Genomic DNA, 24,472 nt, shown 5'->3' with positions numbered 1-24,472 from the left:
GGTCTTCCCAGACTGTCTTAAGACTGCTGTAGTTAAACCCCTATTTAAGAAACATAATTTCGACCCCTCAGCTCTTGAAAATTTTAGACCCATCTCTAACCTGCCTTTCTTAAGTAAAGTTCTGGAGAAGGCAGTCATTATGCAGTTAAATGACCACCTAAATAAACATGCTATTCTTGATAAATTTCAGTCGGGTTTTAGAACAAATCACAGCACAGAAACTGCACTCGTTAAAGTAGTAAATGACTTGCGGGTAAATGCAGACAGAGGCCATTTATCTGTTCTCATCCTCTTAGATCTGAGTGCTGCATTTGACACCATTGATCACAACATTCTTAGAAATCGCCTTAGTCAATGGGTGGGCCTCTCTGGCACAGTCTTAAATTGGTTTGAATCCTACCTGACAGGGAGAAAATTTTTTGTTAGTTGTGGGAATTACAACTCGAAGACACATGATATCCGATATGGTGTTCCACAAGGCTCTATCCTGGGTCCGCTGTTATTCTCAATCTACATGCTTCCGTTAGGTCAGATTATCTCAGAGCACAACGTGAGCTACCACAGCTATGCTGATGACACACAGCTGTACTTATCAATAGCACCTGATGACCCGATTCTCTTGATTCACTAACACAATGTCTGACTAGTATCTCAGAATGGATGAATAGTAATTTTCTCAAGTTAAATAAAGAGAAAACTGAAATTTTAGTGATCAGCAATAATGGATACAATGAGGCTATTAGAAATAAACTGGATACATTAGGATTAAAAGTCAAGACGGAGGTAAAAAGCTTAGGGGTGATTGTTGACTGTAATCTGAATTTTAAATCACATATTAATCAGATCATTAGGACAGCATTTTTTCACTTAAGAAACATAAGTAAAGTTAGACCGCTTATATCACTGAAAGATGCTGAGAAATTAGTTCACGCTCTTTGTTTTCAGTCGACTAGATTACTGTAACGCACTCCTCTCAGGACTACCCAAAAAAGATATAAATCGTTTGCAACGAGTGCAGAATGCAGCTGCTAGAATCCTAACTAGGAAAAGAAAATCTGAACACATCTCTCCAGTTTTGATGTCACTACACTGGTTACCTGTGTCATTCAGAATTGACTTTAAAATTCTGCTTATGGTTTATAAAGCCTTAAATAATCTTGCCCCATCTTATATATCAGAATGTCTGACACCTTATATTCCAAATCGTAACCTCAGATCCTCAAATGAGTGTCTCCTTAGAATTCCAAGAACAAAACTTAAAAGAAGTGGTGAGGCGGCCTTCTGCTGTTATGCACCTAAAATCTGGAATAGCCTGCCAATAGGAATTCGCCAGGCTGATACAGTAGAGCACTTTAAAACACTGCTGAAAACACATTACTTTAACATGGCCTTCTCATAACTTCATTTTAATCTTAATTTAACTTAATCCTGATACTTTGTATGTTCAATTCATCATAATAACTATTCATGGTGGCTCTAAAATCCGTACTGACCCCTACTCTCTCTTCTGTTTCTTTTTCCGGTTTCTTTGTGGTGGCGGCCTGCGCCACCACCACCTACTCAAAGCTTCATGATGCTCCAACAATGATGGACAGATTAAAAGGCAGAAGTCTACGTGACCATCATCATCGAGCCCTTCCATGAGAACCCTAAATCCAAAGAGGACTGTTTCATTTATGTTAGGTAGAATTCCCAGAGGGGACTGGGCGGTCTCATGGTCTGGAATCCCTACAGATTTTATTTTTTCTCCAGCCGTCTGGAGTTTTTTTGTTTTTCTGTCCCCCCTGGCCATTGAACCTTACTCTTATTCGATGTTAATTAATGTTGATTTATTTTGTTTTATAATTGTGTCTTTCATTTTTCTATTCTTTAATATGTAAAGCACTTTGAGCTACTGTTTGTATGAAAATGTGCTATATAAATAAATGTTGTTGTTGTTGTTGTTATTACAACAATGTAAACAGGAAAATATTTTCACATCATCATTATTCATGTACAGAAAGACAGCCATATCTTGGTATTGTAATGCTCAAAACCAGTCAGGGAGGAACAGTACTAGTACATGATTCAGAAGTTTGAATCACTTTGCCTTTCAACTGCATCCCCACTGTTCTAGCTGTGGAAGATGGGGAGTTGGTTCATACAGGATTTGATAGGTCGGTTCAATAAAAAAATGAAGCGTTGTACTGTAAATACGAGAAGTATTTTATGTGACTGGTTGAAAAAAAGAAATAAAACTATACAACAGATGTGCATTGAACCAGTTTCTTTCTTAACGCCACTGGAGATTCAGTAACTTTTTAATTGCTCTCGGATTCGTTCTTCCACTTCAGTGTTACAGCCCAGAAGCACGCCACTCTTTCACTCTCGATCTCCTCTACTCTGTCATTTATTACATGCTTTTCCCGCACACTGCGCTGCTCCTTTTCGTTTGCACATGTGCTGCTGCCGCACATTGAATTCTTCTGCTTTCTTTCACCAAGGCAATGAGAAGACTTCCGTTCCAGCTCTCTCTGCCCTTCATCCTGTTTTCCGTGCTCCTTACACCTTTTTCCTCCAGGAAATTCTTTCTGCCTACCGAGTTCTATGAAAAGCCTTTTCAACGTTTCATTCTTTTGATTTAATGCCTGCTTTGAAACTGCTGATATCATGAGTTTTAAATTTTATATCATTACTTAGAAATTTGATATTGGGCTTATAAAATTTGATATCAAGTTTTTAAAATTTGATATTGAGCTTCTGAAATTTTAAATCAAGTATCACACTTTCGAAACTTAACATGACAGCTATAATTCTAAAATATATGCATTTTAAACTCTCATATCATATTTTGTCATTTTGATATCATGCTTATAAAATTTGATATCGAGAATTTGAAAGTTGATATCAAGGTTTTAAAATTTAACATCTCACTTTTAAAATTTGATATCAGAACTTGACTGCTAATATATATGCATTTTAAACTCTCACATCATATTTTGTCATTTTGATGTCATGTTTATGAAATTTGATATCAAGTTTTAAAAATTTGATATTGTGCTTTTGAAACTTGATATCATGCTTTTAAAATCTGATATCAAGTTTGAGGATGTCGATATCGAATTTCAAAAGCGTGATATCAAATTTTATAATCCTGATATACAATTTCATAAAAAGGAAAATAGATTAAATTTTTAAATGGGCTGAAATAATATATATTTAGGCTCTTTTTATTAAATGTAAGTTTCAGAATTGTCATTTCAAATTTTAAAAACTTGATGTCTAATTTCAAATGCTCGATATTAAATTTGAAACCAACAATACCTGCATTGTAACTGCTGGCTATAAAGGGAAATGGATTAAATGGTAAAACAGCCTGCCATGGTGTTCACTAATGTTTCATTTGCATTGCGCACTCTTCCTTCTGATAGCACAATTCTCAGAAGGTGTGTAAGAGATATATTATAGATAAAATCGATAGTAGTCTGGTTTAATATGATACAGATACGGAAATTTTTTTTATTGTATATAATTCAGTTCAGTTGTTTCTAATCTCTTAATTGTTTGCTTTTCTTTGGACAAGGTAAATGTGTTTGTTGGGTTTAAAAAAAAAAGTGTTAGGTATGCTCAGTACACTAAAAAAAAAGAAGAAAAGAAAAAGGAAAAGTAAAGGCTGAAAAGGAACCCACGGCTTCAGTGTCTTTACTCACCTTTTTCAAATATATAGGTGTTCAGCCACATGGCTGTCTGATACTCCAGCATGATCATTGTAATTTCAGATACTCCTTACAAATGGTAGTGTGTCCTCTTCTTCATTCTTAAGATACTGCATTCAGTTACAAATGTTGAGGCCAAAAATACGGTTTTAAGTTTAAAAAGGATATGTTACATTCAAACAGTGGGAAATGAAAGTAATCAACCTTTGGCCTCTTTTTGTGTATAATTACAAGACAGTATAAGGTTAAGAGCAGGGTGAATAACATTCAAAATCCCTCACAGCAACAACTAGCACAACTCAATAAACATTTAACAGCACATGTCTTACACTTTTTGAATATCATAAATATTATGAAAACTAATACCTACGGCACGGTGGAGCAGTGGCAGCCTCGCAGTAAAAAGACCCGGGTTCGCTTCCCGGGTCCTCCTTGTGTTGAGTTTGCATGTTCTCCTCATGTCTGCGTGAGTTTCCTCTGGGTGCTCCGGTTTCCTCCCAAAGTCCAAAGACATGTAGGTTAGGTGGACTGGCGATTCTAAATTGTCCCTAGTGTGTGCTTGGTGTGTGTGGATGTGTGTGTCCTGCAGTTGGTTGGTGCCCTGCCTGGGATTGGTTCCTGCCTTGCGCCCTGTGTTGGCTGGGATTGACTTCAGCAAACCCCGGGACCTTGTGTTTGGATTTAGTGGGTTGGAAAATGGATGGAAGTACAGTCATATGAAAAAGTTTGGAAACCCCTCTCAGCCTGCATAATAATTTACTCAACTTCCAACAAAAAAGATAACAGTGGTATGTCTTTCATTTCCTAGGAATATCTGAGTACTGTGGTGTTTTCCGAAAAAAGCTTTTTATTGAAGCAGTATTTAGTTGTATGAAATTAAATCAAATGTGAAAAGCTAGCTGTGCAAAAACTTGGGTACACTTGGAATTTTGCCAATTTGAATGCATGTCACTGCTCAATACTGATTACTCTCAACACCAAATTGGTTGGATGAGCTTGTTAAGCCTTGAACTTCATAAACAGGTGTGTCCAATCATGAGTGGTAAAAGGTATTTAAGGTGGTCAATTGCAATTCGTGTTTCCCTTTGACTCTCCTCTGAAGAGTGACAGCATGGGATCCTCAAAGCAACTCTCAAAAGATCTGAAAACAAAGATTGTTCAGTCTCATGGTTTAGGGGAAGGCTACAAAAAACTATCTCAGAGGTTTAAACTGTCAGTTTCAACTGTAAGGAATGGAATCGGGAAATGGAAGGCCACAGGCACAGTTGCTGTTAAACCCAGCAGGTCTGGCAGGCCAAGAAAAATACAGGAGCAGCATATGCACAGGATTGTGAGAATGTCTGCAGACAACCCACAGATCACCTCCAAAGACCTGCAAGAACATCTTGCTGCAGATGGTGTATCTGTACATCGTTCTACAATTCAACGCAAATTGCACAAAGAACATCTATATGGCAGGGTGACAAACAGAGTCGCTTGTTGTATGTGAATGCTCAATTAGACAAGCCAGATTCATTTTGGAACAAAGTGCTTTGGACGGATAAGACAAAAATTGAGTTATTTGGTCATAACAAAAAGTGCTTTGCATGGCGGAAAAAGAACACCACATTCCAAGAAAAACACCTGCTACCTACGGTCAAATTTGGTGGAGGTTCCATCATGCTGTGGGGCTGTGTGGCTAGTTCAGGGACTGGGGCCCTTGTTAAAGTCGAGGATCTGATGAATTCAACCCAATATCAACAAATTCTTCAGGATAATGTTCAAGCGTCAGTCACAAAGTTGAAGTTACACAGGGGTTGGATATTCCACCAAGACAATGACCTAAAACACAGTTTGAAATCTACAAAAGCATTCATTCAGAGGGAGAAGTACAATGTTCTGGAATGGCCATCACAGTCCCCTGATTTGAATATCATTGAAAATCTATGGGATGATTTGAAGCAGGCTGTCCTTGCTTGGCAGCCATCAAATTTAACTGAACTGGAGAGATTTTGTATGGAAGAATAGTCAGAAATACCTCCATCCAGAATGCAAACACTCATCAAAGGCTATAGGAGGCATCTAGAGGCTGTTATATTTTCAAAAGTTTTGATGTCATATCTCTGTTGGGGTGCCCAAATTTATGCACCTGTCTAATTTTGTTATGATGTAGTTTGCATATTTTCTGTTAAGCCAATAAACTTATTCTCAATGCTGAAATACTATCCATCCATCCATTTCCTAACCCGCTGAATCCGAACACAGGGTCACGGGGGTCTGCTGGAGCCAATCCCAGCCAACACAGGGCACGAACCAATCCTGGGCAGGGTGCCAACCCACCGCAGGACACACACAAACACACCCACACACCAAGCACACACTAGGGCCAATTTAGAATCGCCAATCCACCTAACCTGCATGTCTTTGGATAGTGGGAGGAAACCGGAGCGCCCGGAGGAAACCCACGCAGACACGGGGAGAACATGCAAACTCCACGCAGGGAGGACACGGGAAGCGAACCGGGTCTCCTAACTGCGAGGCAGCAGCGCTACCACTGCGCCACCGTACCACCCGCTGAAATACTACTGTTTCCATAAGGCATGTCGTATATTAAAAGGAAGTTGCTTCTTTGAAAGCTCAACCAATGATAAACAAAAATCCAAAGAATTAAGAGGGGTTCCCAAACTTTTTCATCTGACTGTATTTTCATTGCCTGGGGGGAAAAGGAAGTGTGCATATCTCTATAAAGGAGTAAAGAGCATGTTGATTTTATTCTCAGTATCTGTAGTTATTTATTGAGTTGGAAGGAACACAGCAAATAGTGGTGACAATGAAGTCTGAATTCACATTGTGCATGGTAATAATTGCAAAAGAGCAACAAATATTACTCCATTAATTAACGAAGAGAAAATTGGAAAAAAAAAAAAAACATGCCATTTTTGTCGGAAAGGGAGCATTGCAACAGCAAGGAAGCTGTTGTGAGTACCAATAATAGTACAAGGAGCACATTCGGGAGTAAAATGACTCCATTGAGAAGTAAGAGTGACGGTGATTCTGTTGCAAGTTTAAGTTGGCTGGCGTTATCAGAGAAATAGGGATTTTTGATGAGAATGTGGAGCCGTGGAGCTTGAATACGGAGCATTTTGAGTACTTTCTTAAAGTAAGCAACATTACAGATGAAAAAAAAATGTTCTTACTTTTTTGAGTGGATAGGAGCAAAAACATTCAACTTAATGCATAGTTTTGTCCAAACAATTAATCCTAGAGAGAAATCATGTTCTCAGATTGTTGGAATTTTGAGTGCACATTTTTCACCAAAACCATTAGTAATCGCTGAATGGTTTAGATTCCACAAGCAAAACCACAAGGAAGGGGAATCAGTGACAATGTTCGTGGCAGCCCTAAAGAAATTATCTGAACACTGTGAATTCAATGAGCTGCTAAATGACACAAATCTGAGATTGGCTGGTGTGTGAACTAAGAAGTGAAGCAATACAAAAACAGCTTCTGACAGAAAGTACCCTAATCCAAGGAAAGGCAATTGAAATAAGTGTGTCCATGGAAATGGCATGGAGGCTCATCGATTGAGCATAACAGGGCAAATTCATCAGGTAAAAATAAAGAGCAAGGATGCTTGTAGAAGGCCCTGCTATCAGTTTGGCAAACAAGGTCATTTAGCTCCAGACTGCAGGTTTAAAGGCCTGCTGTTGCAAAAAGCATCCCATTGAGAGAACAAGTAAATACAAGAAAGCTACAGAGAGTAATTAAAGACAAGACTGCCAAAAGCATTTAGACAAAAGAAAAAACATGTTCACTAGCTGCAGCCTCAAGAATTACAAACAACAGAGGAAAGTGAAACATCTGAAGGTGAAGTATTTTTGAAGATGGCTCACAGGGATAACAAGTATCTCCATTATTGGAACGACAAGAAGTACCCATGGAAGTGGATACAGGTGCAGCTGCTCGTTTTGTGCAGTGGTTTCTCTTCCCTATCTAAAACATCCATTTCCAAGGCATCTGCCACAAAGAAAAGGAAAAAACAAATAAACCTGTTAATGTGTGTGGCTAAAAGTGACTGTTCAACTGAATGGGTAAAAAGCCACTTTATCACTTTATGTCATTATTGGGGAGATCATGGTTAAGTAAAATTAGGTTGGATTGGCCAAATGAATGTATGCTGCTCAGAGGGAAAACAAAATTAAATACAGTCTTTAACAGACATGCTGAGTTGTTTTCTGGTGAGCTGGGGAGCATAAAGGACATCACTTTCAGACTTACCACTCAACCAAAATTTCAGAAGGCCCAAACCTTATGTTGTTTTACCAAAGGCTGAAGCTGAACTGGATTTCTTAGTTAAGTCTGGTGTTCTGGAACTCATGAATGTAAGTGAATGGGCTACTCATATTGTACCTGTGATAAACAAGATTGAATCAGTTCATATATGTGGAGATTTTAAGGCGACCATCAATTCTATGTTGTCTGTAGAACAGTACCCACTTTAACATATAGATCATCTATTTGGAGCCCTGCCTGTGGACAGAAATTGAGCAAAATAGACAACCTGTCCCAGGCATATCTCCAAATGCATGTTGAGCCGAAGTCTAAAGAATCGGTAATTATAATGATCCCTAAGGACCTCTTCCGTTACTGCCACCTACCATTTGGAATCACCTCGGTTCCAGCTCTATTCCAAAGAGCAATGGACCAAATCTTAAGTGGACTTCCAGGGACTCAGTTTTTATCTGGACAACATCCTTGTGACTGGAAGGAATGAAGATGAACACCTTCAACACTTGGATACTACCCTTCAGGATTTAAAAGAATATGGCTTGAAGGATCATAAAAATAAATAGAAGTTTCTTCCAGTCCTCTATAGAATAATTCGGATATGTACAAAGCACCCTCCAAAGTCAAGTCAATTATTGATGCGCCTGCTCCTCAAAATGTAAGTCGATTACATTTGTAATTGGGACTTCTCAATTATGGAAAATTCATTCCAAATTTGGCAACTCTTTTGAAGTATCTTTGCATAAATTGTTATATCAAAACAAGGCTTGGAAGTGGACAGAGAAATGCAGAAAAACATTTACCAAAGCTAAGGGCGCTCTTGTAAAATCTGATATCCTCACACATTTTGACCTATCACTGCAATCCCAGCTTAAATGTGATGCTTCTCCATATGGAGTCAGTGCTGAGATGCCACACATTATGCCCTCTGGTATGGAGAAACTAATTGCTTTTGCTTCATGCACCTTGAATAAAGCAAAAAGTAATTACACACAAATTGAGAAGGAGGCACGGGGAATATTTTTAGGAATTCGCATGTTTCATCAGTACCTATTTGGGAGAAAATTTGCCCTTCTTACCAATTATCAACCCCTTACTACCATTTCTGGCCTCATTTGGTATACCACGTCTAGCAGCTAGCTGAACGCAAAGATCAGCATTGTTTTATCTGCACATACCTATGATATTAAATACCGCAAGTATGAGTTGCATTCCATTGCAGATGTACTCTCAAGTTTACCCTTGCTATTTACATGTTCAGAGAACCTGCAGATAAACATACTGTATTTTATTTTAATAAGGTAAATGACCTTAGTGACCTCAAGTCAAGTAAAACAATTCACTCAGAATGAGTCAATAATGGCTAAACTAATGGACATGGTCCTTACTGGTAAAAGCCCTATCACCTCACTGGAACTAAAACCCTACCTTCCTAGGAAAAGTGAACTGTCTATACTGGCTGGTGTCTTATTTGATATCGCTGTGTCATCATCCCTCCACCACTAATAAGACGTTTCATCCAGCAGCTCCATGCAACTCATGTTGGTATTATCCACATGAAGGACATTGCACAGAGTTATTTCTTGTGGCTAGGATTAGATTAACATATTGGAGAGAGGTTCAAGGCATATTATTCTTCTCAGAAAATTAGAAATTGCCCACAGCTGGTGCTGCTTTACACATGGGATTGTCCTGAAAAAGCTTGGCAGCCTATCCATGTGGATTTCTCAGGTCCTTTTGAAAAAAAGATGTTCCTGGTGGTTATGGAATCCTATAGTAAGTGGCCAGAGGTTTCTGTTATGCACTCAACAACTGCTGTTGAAAAGTCAGAGGAATTATTGTGTTGTCATGGCTTCCCAGAGTAGCTTTTGAGTGATGATGGTCTTCAGTTTGTGTCTCAGGAATTTGCCACTTTCCTACAAGCCGACCTCTCTCAGTTCAATATAGGAGTAAAGAGCAGGTTGAGTTTATTCTCAGAGTCTGTAGTTATTATTTGTTGGAGTTGGAAGGAACACAACAGATTTCACTGATTAACTGTTTTATGCATTCACTGCTTTATTGACATTTTTCCACCCCATCTCCTTTTTTTTTAATTTGCTGTTTTTCTATGCTGATAATTCCTCAGTTTTTCAGACTTGTAGTTCATGGTTGATTGGCAGTTCATTGCCCAACTCATAAAGGCACGTAGATTTTGCCATGAACTTGCATTAATCCAGGTCAGTTTATTTGGAATTGCATAAAACAATTAGCTAGTATGTTGGTGGGAAATAATGCTGTAGCAAAATTGTATTTGTTTTGGGCCCTGCATGATCTACTCTCTCTTCCTGGAACAGACCCCAGGTGCCTGTGCCAGTGTGTTCAAGCATTGGCTGGAACAGTTTGTGACCATGTAAGTGTGCAGATGCGGTAGAGGTGCCTTGTACAATACCCAGCCTATTGACTCACCTCAACAACACCCTGAAAATCATCATTAATCGACTTTTCAACATAGCACAGAAGGTACCTTCACCTTGCACATAAATGTCTTTCTCTTTGTCATTTTCACGTCTTCTCAGTTTTACCATTACATAGGCTGTGTGAGCATTGCTGTAATAGGGAATATTAATTTTGAGCACTGGTTTAGGCTAAGACTCAGATTGCATACAACCACAGTAGTACTCTGAACTGAAGACGGTATTTCACATGCCACAGAATTAGCACTTAGACAAACTTTGTTAATTTTATTACACAATCGTGTGTCCCCATACTTTAAGAAGTACTGTACATCTGAAATGAGTATTTGGGGGAGGATACCAGGCAAACAAAATGAATGCAGATCTAACTGATAATGCCTCTGACAATGCCACAAAAGATCTGTCTCTGTCAGTTTATAATAGTTTTTAAAGAAGTCGAATTGCTTTGACCAGTGGGGTGCCCAGAATTTTTGTGTGTTGGCCGTGGCCACCCCATGCCACACCTTGGAAGTGTCATTGACTAGAACTACTTAAGAGAATTCCATTTTTGACTAAATTAATTTCATCATTCTTTCCTAATCCATTCACCATACCTGATATTCTTTTCAAAAAATCAAAATTCCAGAGTGGTTGTGTGGTTCTCTGTAGAACTATTGCTTGATAAAACACCATTTAATTCAGGGAAGAGTTCTTTTCTTATGAAGCTGGATTGTAGAACAAATATGAACTTTTTGCTGGATACTAGTAAATGAAGAAAACCTGGGCTTTGCACTAATTATCGTATGCAGCAAGAGTCCTTTTTAAATCAGAAACCATTGGTATATCATAGATCTGTTACCATCTATTCATGCTTATTTACTGTACTGAGACTGTTATGGATATAGATTGTGGTGAGTGGGTGGGGGTGGTACCCAGCCGGGACACCCAGGAAGACCAGAGGAGAGCTTATGCCTCCTCCAGACCACGAGGGGACGACCGCCCTAGTGGCTTTGGGGACCACGGGAACAGAGCTTGGAAGCTCAACCCTATAGGGGCCCGTGGTCACCGCCAGGGGGCGCCCGAATGCTGGAGGAGTCCTGGCCCTCAGCACTTCTGCCACACCCCGAAGTGCTGGGGGGAAGAAGACCAGGGACACCGGGTGCACAGCCGGTACTTCCGCCACACTGGGGAGTGCCAGCGGAAGCTAATCGGGAGGCACCTGGAGCACATCTGGGTGGGGATAAAAGCGGCTGCCTCCCTCCATTCGATGGCTGGAGTCGGTTGGAAGAGGACAGAGCTCGGAGGAGAGGAGTGGAGGCGGACCAGAAGAGAGGCATTGTGTAAGAGCCTGGACTTGTGGGTGATTGGTGATGTGGCACTGGGTTGTGCACTTGTGTAAATATTCTGTAAATAAACGTGTGTGGTGCTTTAAGATCATGTCTACCTGTCTGTGTACGGGCTGTTCCCCACAAGATAAATAAAGAGGATGGATCTTTTGGGAACAAAAAAAGGTTCCCCTATGGCATCACTTTGAAGAACCACTCCGGAACCTTTATTTGCCACCATCAGCCACTTTGTCATCTCTCCGTTTATGATCGTTGCACTCCGTGTTTATACGTATGTTATAATAAATTTAAACTTGAAAACGGATGGTGTACTAAATGTGTATTTTAATGCTCATATACAATATAATGTCATTAGTTATATTTATTCTTGTTAATTTAGTAATAGTGACACGGTCTTTTATCCTTCCATTTTACAAACCCTGAAAGTGTATTTTTCAGTAAATTCCTGTAACACAATTCAAATAACACAATGCTATTGTGAAATGACACAACCAACCCAGCCACTGGGGATACACAAACCAGTGTGTTTCTTCGTGCCAGTCCCAAGCCCGGATAAATGGGGAGGGTTAAGTCAGAAAGGGAATCTGGTGTAAAATTTTGCCAAATCAATATGCAGACAGCAATACAGATTTCAATACCGGATCGGTCGAGCCCCGGGTTAACAATGACCGCCACCAGTACTGTTAGCCAACAGGGTGCTGGTGGATATTGGGATACTGTTGGTTGAAGAAGAAGAAGGAAAAGGAGGGGGAGACATGTTCGGAGACAGGAGGAGAGGAGGAAAATAAAGAGAGAGGAACTGAGGGTGCTTGGTGTGACATCTGGCAAGTTGAAGGAGGAAAAGGAAACCTGGTGGTGGAGTGAGGAAATACAGGAGAGTATACAGAGGAATAGGAAAGAAGTTGGATAGTCAGAGAGATGCAGAAAGTAGACAAGAATACAAGGAGATAAGGCACAAGGTGAAGATTGAGGTGGCGAAGGCTAAAGAAAAGGCGTATGATGAGTTGTATGACATGTTGGACACTAAGGAGGGAGAAAAGGACCTGTACCGATTGGTTAGACAGAGGGACCGAGCTGGGAAAGATGTGCAGCAGGTTAGGGTGATAAAGGATAAAGATGGAAACATACTCACAAGGGAGGAGAGTGTGTTGAGCAGATGGAAAGAGTACTTTGAGAGGCTGATGAATGAAGAGAACGAGAGAGAGAAGAGGTTGAATGATGTGGAGATAGTGAATCAGGAAGTGCAACGGATTAGCATGAAGTTATGGGAAAGAGTAGTGGAAGCTAGGTTAAGAAGTTAGGTGATGTTTAGTGAGCAGCAGTATGGTTTCATGCCAAGAAAAAGCACCACAGATGTAGTGTTTGCTCTGAGGATGTCCATGGAGAAGTTTAGAGAAGGCCAGAAGGAGTTGCATTGTGTTTTTGTGGACCTGGAGAAAGCATATGATAGGGTGCATCGAGATGAGCTGTAGTATTGTATGAGGAAGCCGGGAGTGGCAAAGAAGTACATAAGAGTTGTACAGGATATGTACTTGGGAAGTGTTACAGTGGTGAGGTCTGAGGTAGGTGTGACAGATGCATTCAAGGTGGAAGTGGGATTACATCAGGGAGCAACTCTGATCCCTTTCTTATTTGCAATGGTGATGGACAGGTTAACAGACCAGATTAGACAGGAGTCCCCATGGACTATGATGTTTGCTGATGACATTTTGATCTGTAGCAATAGTAGGGAGCAGGTTGAGGAGACCCTGGAGAGGTGGAGATATGCTCTAGAGAGAAGAGGAATGAAGGTCAGTAGGAGCAAGACAGAATACATGTGTGTAAATGAGAGGGAGGTCAGTGGAATGGTGAGGATACAGGGAGTAGAGCTGGCGAAGGTGGATGAGTTTAAATACTTGGGATCAACAGTACTGAGTAATGGGGTTTGTGGAAGAGAGGTGAAAAAGAAAGTGCAGGCAGGGTGGAATGGGTGGAGAAGAGTGTCAGGAGTGATCTGTGACAGATGGATATCAGCAAAAGTGAAAGGGAAGGTCTACAGGACAGTAATGAGACCAGCTATGTTATATGGGTTGGAGACGGTGGCACTGACCAGAAAGCAGGAGACAGAGCTGTTAGAGGGTCACCTCAAGTTGGACAGTTGGGAGACAAAGTCAGAGAGGTGAGATTGCGTTGGTTTGGACATGTGCGGAGGAGAGATGCTGGGTATATTGGGAGAAAGATGTTAAGGATAGAGCTGCCATGGAAAAGGAAAAGAGGAAGGCCTAAGCGAAGGTTTATGGATTTGGTGAGAGAGGACATGCAGGTGATGGATGTAACAGAGGAAGATGCAGAAAACAGAAATATATGGAAGAATATGATCCGCTGTGACAACCCCTAACGGGAACAGCAGAAAGAATAAGAAGATTGTGAAATAACACAATCAATAATTCAAAATAATAGCACTTTTTTGGTTGTTTTTTGAGTGGCAGGAAAAAGCTTCTGCACTTGCCATTAAAATAAATAACAGTCTGTCTTTAACTTAAGACAGGTCATCTTCTTAGTGTATTTTATTTTATAATATCTAATAAAATATATATTCACCAAAATCTATGGCCCACCAATGCTCAGTAATTATAGAAAGTATTTTCTACCATAAATTGATGTTCTGAAAAAAGCAACTCATGATATGTGCTGAACAAAAACTCCAGTCAGACTGCAAACTACAACAAATGAGGTATCACCCGACTTTTTGTGGTAGACAGCCAACTAAAATACAGCTTTGGTCATTGTGTGACTTATAAGTTTAACTTATTTAAACACTGGCCCCAGTGGTGTTACTTATTATAATTTGGCACTTTACCTTTGGTGTCTGCATGGGTTTCCTCGGCGTACTCCGGTGTTCTCCCACAATCCAAAGACATGCAGGTTAGGTGCATTGGTGATTCTAAATTGTCCCTAGTGTGTGCTTGGTGTGTGTGTGTGTGTGTATGCCCGGAGGTGGGCTGGCACCCTGCCTGGGGTTTGTTTCCTGCCTTACACCCTCAGTTGGCTGGGATTGTCTCCAGGAGACCCCCGTGATCCTCCAGTTAGGATATAGTGGGTTGGAAAATGGATGGATGGATTTTTACCTTTGGATTAGAAGTTACTATGTATATTTGTTATTCTGCCACTGTTCATGCCTTCATGTGACATTCTAAACCAAGCCTATCCTAAACTCCTTGATCCCCAGTCCTAAACTAACCTAATCTTATAGCTCCCCGATACATTAGTACATATTTTCCTCAAATTAAGAAAACCTATAGACTTAGCCTGTGTTATTGTATGCAGTCCTAATATTATGACCCATTGTTATCTCACAAATCTGTTACTATCTACCAGTATTCATAGGTGTTTACTATAATAATAAAATTTTTATTATTATGCTGTCTTAAGGAATTGTTCTGTTCTGTATATTGTATTGTATTGACCCCCTACTTTTGACACCCACTGCACGCCTAACCTACCTGGAAAGGGGTCTCTCTTTGAACTGCCTTTCCCGAGGTTTCTTCCATTTTTCCCTACAAGGTTTTTATTGGGAGTTTTTCCTTGTCTTCTCAGAGAGTCAAGGCTGGGGGGCTGTCAAAAGGCAGGGCCTGTTAAAGCCCATTGCGGCACTTCCTGTGTGATTTTGGGCTATACAAAAATAAACTGTATTGTATTGTATTGTATGGAACATGTTACAGATCCAAATTAAGAAAGGCTTTTTCTTGCAACCTTCATGTGGATGGTTCATTTGACAACCAAAAATGATTTCCCTTTGGTACCCTTATTTTTAGAGCATGCCTCAAAAGTTTTAAGAGTCACTGTCCATCTCTGCAAGGTTCTGGAAATGGTTTCACATTTGCAAGTCTGGGATTGATGCCCCAAGACAGAATCCACCCTTTACCTTGATACTTTGTAACTCACCTAACTCCACCTCAGAGCAAGAAGTCCTAACTCATCCAGGCCACTATAAATGATCCAACCTCAAACAGAACTTGCATTATAATAGTCACATGATTAAAATTTGTGATAACTACATTTATCAACCCCCTTTATATTAAATTGTAAATGATTTAAATCACATTATTTAAGAAAATAAATATTGGTTTAAATAAACTATTGCATTTTTATTTAACACCTATAATATTATCAGCCCTTGATTGCCTGTGTCTTTGTTTATAATTACTTTTCCCTTCTCTCGATTAAATAGGCGATTGCTTTCCTAACACGATGTCCCTTTTTTGTTCTTTAGCTTCACACCCGGCACTGCCAAATACTCTGTATTTAAAGAGTATATTCCTGCTCAATGAACGAGTATCTCTCGCTCTTCTGGCCTTTCAATATAACCACAATGTAGTGCTTTATCTAAAAATTATTTTTACGTCCTAATTCCATCTCACTAAGGAAAGGCGTCTAATTATTATCCTTATGACGCTTGTAAAAGTACCCCCCGCTTGAGCTGTTCCAAGCCCCCAACATACTGCAAAATATGAACCCAATTCGGGAGTTAAAAAAAAAAAAAAGTTTTGTGTTATCTGTACTTGCGTGTTAGCCCATGGCTATTATAATGCTATATGAGAACCCCCACTGCGCCTTAAGTCAAAATCCCGTAGAGTGTGTGAAGACACTGCAGTAACCTGTACGATGTACAATAAATGCGTGCCAATGGAAGAGAGACATCGGTCCGCGAGCGCTTGCCACTGTCCCGTGCGTTCGTGACACCGCCCCGTTATAACGTGTTCTAATTGTAATGCGGGTCTTGTACCACATGTGGGCCCATACTCTACTTTAGCAGTGTGTCCTGAGAGTGTGAAGGCACGGCAGTAGCTGTTATGCAAGGCAAGCCATTAGCCCGAGTGAGCGAGCCCATGTCCTATGACACTTTTTATCTCGGTGTCCGTGTGAGGGCACATCAGTAACATATAATGCAAGGCAAGCTTAAAATACAACAGTATTGCATTGATGCTCCAACCCCCTATCCCCGCATGTTACCTTAGTTTACCAACCTTTTTTGATTACATAATATTTTAATAGAAGCATGTCACTAATCTTGTTTTGAAAAAAGAGATAAACAGAAATCTCGAAACAAACTCCTTTGAGAATCCTTATCCTGTGTGTGGCACGGTAAATACTGTTTTCCATTTCCCTTCCGTTGATTGCTAAGCATGGAACGAATGACGAAGTGGTCAATAAAAATTTAAGTTATTTTTGGTTGACCCATTCCCAGATATATTCATTTATGGGTGAATTAAATGAAATGAAAATGAAATACAGAATAAAACATCCATCTATCCTCCAATCCGCTATATCCATTCACAGAGTCACATGGGTCTGTTGGAGCCAATCCCAGCCAGCACATTGCGCAAGGCTGGAACAAATCCCGGGCAGGGCGCCAACCCACCACAGGACAAACACACACCAAGCATAATTTAGGACTGTGTGAGGAAACCGGAGCACCCGGAGGAAACCCACGCAGACAGCATGCAAACTCAGGGAGGACCCGGGAAGCGAACCCATGGGTCTTACTTACAATGAGGCAGCAGCGCTACCACTGTGCCACCACAATAAAACAACTCATTATAAATCTTTTAAAGACAATTTGTTCATCGGTGATAATCACAATGTACTTATCATACGCGCATTACGTATATTTAGGAGGTGCCAGTGTACTCCATATGTAGCTGCCATAGGCTGACCAATAACGTATACCCGTATATACTGACTTAAACCTAGCCACTTAATTTGAATCAAATTTAAAATTAAAAGCAGCGTAAATAGTGAAAACTACCGTATCCCTCGTTGACCTTCATAAATACTGGGATCTCCGCTCTGCCAGAGAATGCGTCAGCTTGTTTCACGAGCGCTTCATGGACCGCCTTGAATCCAACCAGAACCACCACGGGCTTCGGACCAAAGTGAACCGTCATCACGGGACCGTAGGTTTCACTCATCTGTGGAGAAAAGAAAAGCACCTTAGATATTATGGAGCTTCAGACCTACACGCAGCGTTTTTCTTTGAAATCCGCCTACCTTTAAGAAGCTCAGATGCGGTCTCCCACCGTCCACCTGCAGCAGGTTTCCTATTACTGGCAAGGGAGTCGGACCTGGCGGCATCTTCGTGTAACGAATCGAGTCTCTCTTAAACAAAGACAAAAACAGCAGACCCAGTAAGATGGCTGCTAAAATTACTGTTCCGAAGAGTTCCATGTTTTCGTACTAAAATAAACTAATGGACACGATCCTGAGTTTAAATAACCCAACGACATTTTAGGGGGTGTGCCAATTAAGCTATTGCGCCACAACTGATTTTGTGAACTCATTCAGTAGTAGTAGACTTTCTACGCGTAATAATTTTAGAGTAGAATTAAAAACGTTTTGTCTTTATCGATTATCCTCCAAGAATCTATCGACCACAAAGTTACAAAACGTTACAATGTGAAGTACGGTTTTCATTGTCAAAATCACGTTTCAAATTAAGAAAAAGTTAATCTATAAGGAATGAACACGAATTCACTACTACTACTGCTGCTGCTAATAATAATAATAATAATAATAATAATAATTAATAAAGGCAAATCTAAAAAGGGCAAACGTTTGCAAAGGAAATCAACTACAATTTTGACTAACCTCTGACTTGGAATTTTATTTGGTTTTACAGTTGAGGGTAAATTATTAAAAGAATGTGGGTTATACGCTAATTTTTCAAGTACAATGAAAAGGCTAGAAAGCATGAGTTGTCTCATGATATTAAAGTTATTTGTGGAGTTTTCCCCTTTTCTCCATGTCTGCTTGTCTTTTTCTCCAATTTGCACTCTACATCCAAAACACGTCTATGACTGGACAAATAAAGACGTCCAACTGTCCCGGTATGTGTGGCTTTATGTGTGCCCGTCTGCTCCCGCGTCCCGTCAAGGGTTTTGTTTCTGCCTTGCGTCTGACTCTATCGATATATAGGTACTAGCTTCATTCAACCCTTAACTTTAATTCAAAGTGTTTAGGACAAGAAGAAAAATAAATGGACCTTTTGGTAATGGCATGTGCCATCCTGGAGGAGCTGGACTACCTGAATTGGCTGCAGGTACCTTCTCATGGTACCAGTTGTGACAAGGACACTAGCAAAATGAAAAACTATAGACGATTCAGCCAGGAAGGAAAAGGAAGGAACAATTGTCTGTGGCCACAACCTGCTATTCCCTTTTTTGGGGGTTGGCTTGCAGTTGCCTCTCCAGTGACTTTCATTTGCACCAAAGTAGGTGAAGCGGATACACGAATATTTATGCTTCCTAACTGGACAGATTGATATCGTTGAAGCTTACTTGGCTTGGTGTTAGACTGTGATGATTAAGCGTAGAGTTAATTACTCTTAAAAATGGTCAGGTGCGCATTATGGTGAACATTGATTCAAATTAAGTTTAATTTTGGTTGTTTGTTGGAATATATTGTATATAGAGTTTCCCAAGCGTTAAAAGAACAAACATTTTTATTGTGTTTAGAAATGCACAATGAGAAAAAATATACAGTGGGTACGGAAAGTATTCAGACCCCCTTCAATTTTTCACTCTTTGTTATATTGCAGCCATTTGCTAAAATCATTTAAATTAATTTTTTCCCTCATTAATGTACACACAGCACCCCATATTGACAGACAAAAAAAGAATTTTTAAAATTGTTGCAGATTTATTAAAAAAGAAAAATTGAAATATCACATGGTCCTAAGTATTCAGACCCTTTGCTCAGTATTTAGTAGAAGCACCCTTTTGAGCTGATACAGCCATGAGTCTTCTTGGGAAAGATGCAACAAGTTTTTCACACCTGGATTTGGGGATCCTCTGCCATTCCTCCTTGCAGATCCTCTCCAGTTCTGTCAGGTTGGATGGTAAACGTTGGTGGACAGCCATTTTTAGGTCTCTCCAGAGATGCTCAATTGCGTTTAAGTCAGAGTTGTTGTGAAGTCACTCCTTCATTATTTTAGCTGTGTGCTTAGGGTCATTGTCTTGTTGGAAGGTAAACCTTCGGCCCAGTCTGAGGTCCTTAGCACTCTGGAGAAGGTTTTTGTCCAGGATATCCCTGTACTTGGCCGCATTCATCTTTCTCTCGATTGCAACGAGTCGTCCTGTCCCTGCAGCTGAAAACACCCCCACATTAAGGGCAAAAAGTTCTATCTTGGTCTCATGGAGTTTGCTAAAAGACACCTGAAGGACTCTGAGATGGTGAGAAATAAGATTCTCTGGTCTGATGAGACCAAGATAGAACTTTTTGGCCTTAATTCTAAGTGGCATGTGTGGAGACAACCAGGCACTGCTCATCACTTATCCAATACAGTCCCCACAGTGAAGCATGGCGGTGGCAGCATCATGCTGTGGGGGTGTTTTTCAGCTGCAGGGACAGGACGACTGGTTGCAATCGAGGGAAAGATGAAAGTAAAGGTGTTAATTTTAACTGAAATTGTAGTATATACAATAAGGATGTAATTTACTTTAAGGTACAGTGTGCATATTTTACAGTTAGGCAGTCATAAAATTGTACTTTAAAACTGCATGTTTTGCTGTAATATGTACAGTATGTTATTTGACTGTTAAAACTATGACACTACTCCAGCACAATGCATATAAAAACATTGTGCATCTGACAACTTTAATTACCATTATTCTTAGCTGTTAAATTTACACTAGCATAATATAATTATTTTTATTATTTTTTATTATTTTTTTTTATTATTATTTTAAACAAGATGTTTTAAAAAAATACATTTGAGAACAGAATGTCCATTCGCCAGTCTGTTTTTAAAAAGATAAAACACTGAATACATGATAAAACCAGAGGTTAGAATTCCTTTAAACACACACACTGTTTTTAGTGTATACTTTTATTTAAGTATTGTACAAACATATTTGCAATCTGTCCAATATTTTCAGTTGAATGCATCTTCGTATAGCTGATGAACTGCCTTCGAAGTTTCCGTAGCTCTGCCATGTTAAGATTTCTGGTTAGTATTATTTTTTCAGAGGATCCTGGTATGGCTATCAAATCTCCAGGCACACTTGTTTTCTGGGCATTGACCACTTCCATAAGAATGTCTTGTGTAACCTTGTCTAATTCATACAGAAAGTTTGTAGATGAAAGTGGTTGACTTTGGGTAGACTGATTAGGTGGTGGGGCTTTTCTGCTAAATATCGCATCACAAATTTCTTCAAAAGGAAGTATGTCATCCTTCTGTACTGTAAAAAGAGGACTGTCCCATCTATTCCTTGAATCTGGTGATTCAAATCTCATAATATTTCTTGTTTATATTGTTTTTCTTTTTCTCTGATACTGTTCCATGTAGAGCTAATATCTGCAGATGTCAAACAATATACCAGACAATGTGGAGTTTGTGCATGTTTGACGAGACAGAACAGTTCATACCTATAGCCTTTTATATAATTTAGTGAATCCAGAATCACAACATCATCTTTGTTAATCTCTCCACTTCAGACTTTAAAACTCCTCTTAAATTCTTTTCTTTCTGTGAATCTGAATACACAGAGTTCTTGTCAATTATATGATTATATGTAACCATGTGACACCTGTTAACTTGAAAAAGCTATTTAGCAGTGCAACTTGAGTGAAATAACAAAATAAAAATCACAATATAATCATTTGCATTTATTATTTTATTTTCAGTATAAACACCAATAAACCAATAAAAAAGATGTTTATTATGATAGATTAAGTATTTCAAACAAAAATGAACAACACAAAAAGTGCTCAGATGTTGACAAAATGTTGACAATCTCTGATATTGAGAACACCTGCCATTAAAGATGTAAGATACATTTTTAGGGAAAAAAAATATATCATAAACCAAACTATTTTTTCTTCATTGGCAGCACTAAATGGGTACCATGAAACGATTAGTTTGTGTCTTCTTTTGTGTTAACTTTATACATAAAATACAATTTAAAAATATCAAAATTTAATTTACAACTTTATACAGTGCTTTATAACATATTTCTTATTTCTAACTGAAAAAAAGAAAGAAAAGTGAAAAAACAAGTCCTCCATGTTCCTTAGTTTAACAAAGGTAAATTATGGCAAAATCTGAGACTCCCTGTCCTCCAAAATAAAAAAAAAGTAAACTAGTAAACCACAATAAAGAGGGATCAGACTTCCTATTTGCTTCATACCTTTAACAAATAAGAAAATAATACAAAAATAAATATTGAACTTAAATTAGATTCAAAATTCTTATTTGTTCAATGTCTTCTAAAACAAACAAACAAAAATACTAAGAAAACCAAAATACGGAATCAGATTTCCTATTTGTTCCATGTCTTCTCATTGCATTGCTCAGTAATCCTCTCGTATGCAGGACACTTCTATGAATTGGTTCTCCAGTCGTGGTCAGCAAGGTCAGTTATTACAGTGAGCACTTTGGGATTGATTGGGAGCTGTTTCTTGTTTTTCCTTGACTCGACCTTGGTGCCCTTGTCTGGATTTATGATGAAAAAGCATCTGAAAAACAAATTCATTTGCCTTTACTTGCTTGTTTTCTTGATATGTGCTGCACAATATCAATTATCAATAGTTTTATGTGAAATAAATTCTGTCATACTCACCGTTGCAAGAACTCAAGAGTGGATGCCAGTTCCACTGGATAGTGAATATTGAAACAGTAAAAGCTGCAGAACATCATGCACAGTGCTGAGATAAAGGTTGGAATGTGTTTAGTTGTAATCTGTCTGTCGATACCCAGCATGAACATTTTTGAAGTGTAGATTGAAGGACCTATAGATAAACAATGTATACAAAATCATCTCAACAAGCTTTTTGACACTTAAAGCAAAACTGTTTCCCCACTTAGTTTACACCAATATTTTTGCATTTAGTTTGAAAATATACTTACCAGAAACAATAATGCAGGGGATGACTGGCAACTCATCAACCACATCTTCAGCAAGGAAGGACTCTTCCACATGATGAAACATTACCTCTTGCCTTTCATCAATGTATGTAAGAAGAAAAATCAATATGTCCTTGACATCTTCAGAACAGCCCTCCAACTGACCTCTGGACACGTCCAATTTAGCAGCAGCTCTCATGACTTGCTTTTTTCTCTCTGTTCTGGTGGTTTTTAGGAACTTCAGGAGCCGCGCTCCCTTTTTGTCCAAGCTTGCAAGGAACATCTCTTTCAGATCAATCCCAGTCAGCTGTTTGAAGTGTACATCCATGCCATGCCAATTTCTTGGAAAACAAAAGGCCAGTTCTCTAAAAGCTGTTTCATGCTGGCTCCCTTATTTATCTCTTTACGTTGGGAGTAATATGTTTATTGCACAAGGGTTCCGATTTCTTCATTGTTAACATTTGTCTCCTTAGACAGCATCTTCATTTTCTCCTGTTTATCCTTCTGGCTTTCTGCTGTCTCAGAAAGTGGCATACATTTTAATTCCCAATTAACACAGCCATATGTGTCTTGAACCACTGCCTTTTGTTCAGCAGGGACCTCCTCAGTATCACTATCTGAAGCATGCTTGCATTTTCTGATTTTTTGTATGACAGGTCTTCTCACATTGTCAACACGATTCTGGAGCTGTTTAACCAGTGAATGATATCCTGGTCCAACTACATCTCCTTCAATGACATCCTGCAAGGATGATGGGTACTTGGTCACAATCTTTTTGGCAATAACAGTGGTACTTTGCTTACTAGGGGAATCAAAGATTTTAATCATTTCAGAAACGATAATTCTGAACATTTTAACATCGTAAATGTGGACTTGGTCTTTTCTTCCTTTCAAAACAGTTAATCAGTTCTTCAGGAAATTTGTTCCAAGGAATCTCAAAACTGTCAGCCCAGTCTGAAACAAATCTGGAACTGCTACTTAATGGTGATGATGAAGAGCATGAGGCTGAGGGACTGTAAACTGTGGAGCATGATGATGATGCATCTGGATTTTGATCTGTACAGGCAAAATAAATACCATCGTCAAACACAAATTACATGATCAACATGTTACACATTGTAATATTACGTGATAAGATGTACTTACTGATGTGGCTCCATGCAGACACTAGTTTTCGGGCCTGAACTGGTCTCAGCACGGGCAGGAGGTCTGCTTCCTGAACATACTGAAAATCTTGAAAAGTCTCCACTCCAATTGACTTCAGTGTATCTACCACCGAATTTAATACTGCAGATGACATGTCACATCAGCAATAGCACTGCTTATGCATTTTTGTCCAGACTCACCCATATCTAAAGATAAAAATAAATCCATCACTAAGGAATTGTAATGTATCTGAAATCAACCAACCACAACTGACAGTAAGTTTTTATTTGAAAAATGAAAAGAACCCGTCATATAATGCATTGTATCATATCCATAACACCAGAAATTACTTTCATGTCACATGGTTAGAAAATATAAATAATGCACATTCTTGAAAGTAATATGCTGTTCATTAGCTTTAGCATTTGTGTGAATCGATAAATCATTGCTGCTGTTGTTAATTACACATCCAAAAAATTTTCACTTGCAATTTTGAGATGACCATGTTACCAAATGCAATGTATCATGTTGCAGCAGACCAATCAAATATTGGGCATCATGACACCCTTAGGGTGTATTGCCTCTTTAAAAATATTACCTCCTCAAATGGTATCTCTATGAAGGAATACTGTTTGGGGTTTTGTTACAAGCTGAAAAAATAATGTCATATTAATACAATTTGCAATTTATTCTCTATATTTTAAT

At 39.1% G+C, this 24,472-nt stretch overlaps 2 protein-coding genes and 1 pseudogene across 2 annotated transcripts in view; all 3 read right to left on the bottom strand.

Moving 5' to 3' along the window:
- Positions 1 to 17,992, bottom strand: part of LOC120538758 (cytochrome P450 2B4-like) — a 53,042-nt gene extending 35,050 nt beyond the window's left edge. Inside the window, exons 1-2 of the mRNA XM_039768212.1 lie at positions 17,770 to 17,992; positions 17,528 to 17,690 (exon numbers count right to left, since the gene is read on the bottom strand). Coding sequence (XP_039624146.1) covers positions 17,528 to 17,690; positions 17,770 to 17,946 — 340 coding nt within the window. The 5' untranslated portion in view covers positions 17,947 to 17,992. The remainder of the gene's footprint in view (positions 1 to 17,527; positions 17,691 to 17,769) is intronic.
- Positions 17,993 to 20,592: 2,600 nt separating this feature from the next.
- Positions 20,593 to 21,298, bottom strand: LOC120539726 (annotated as a pseudogene).
- A 799-nt stretch (positions 21,299 to 22,097) lies between these two features.
- Positions 22,098 to 22,949, bottom strand: LOC120539725. The gene is made up of 3 exons (XM_039770109.1): positions 22,625 to 22,949; positions 22,338 to 22,506; positions 22,098 to 22,233 (listed from the first exon to the last, which is right to left on the bottom strand). Exons 1-3 carry the CDS (start codon positions 22,947 to 22,949, stop codon positions 22,098 to 22,100), a joined length of 630 nt encoding a protein of 209 aa, XP_039626043.1.
- Positions 22,950 to 24,472: the final 1,523 nt, after the last annotated feature.

Source organism: Polypterus senegalus, chromosome 11 (assembly GCF_016835505.1).
Source record: "Polypterus senegalus isolate Bchr_013 chromosome 11, ASM1683550v1, whole genome shotgun sequence".
NCBI lineage: Eukaryota > Metazoa > Chordata > Cladistia > Polypteriformes > Polypteridae > Polypterus > Polypterus senegalus.
Note: the sequence above shows the minus strand (reverse complement) of the source record. Positions and strands in the feature narration are given on the sequence as shown.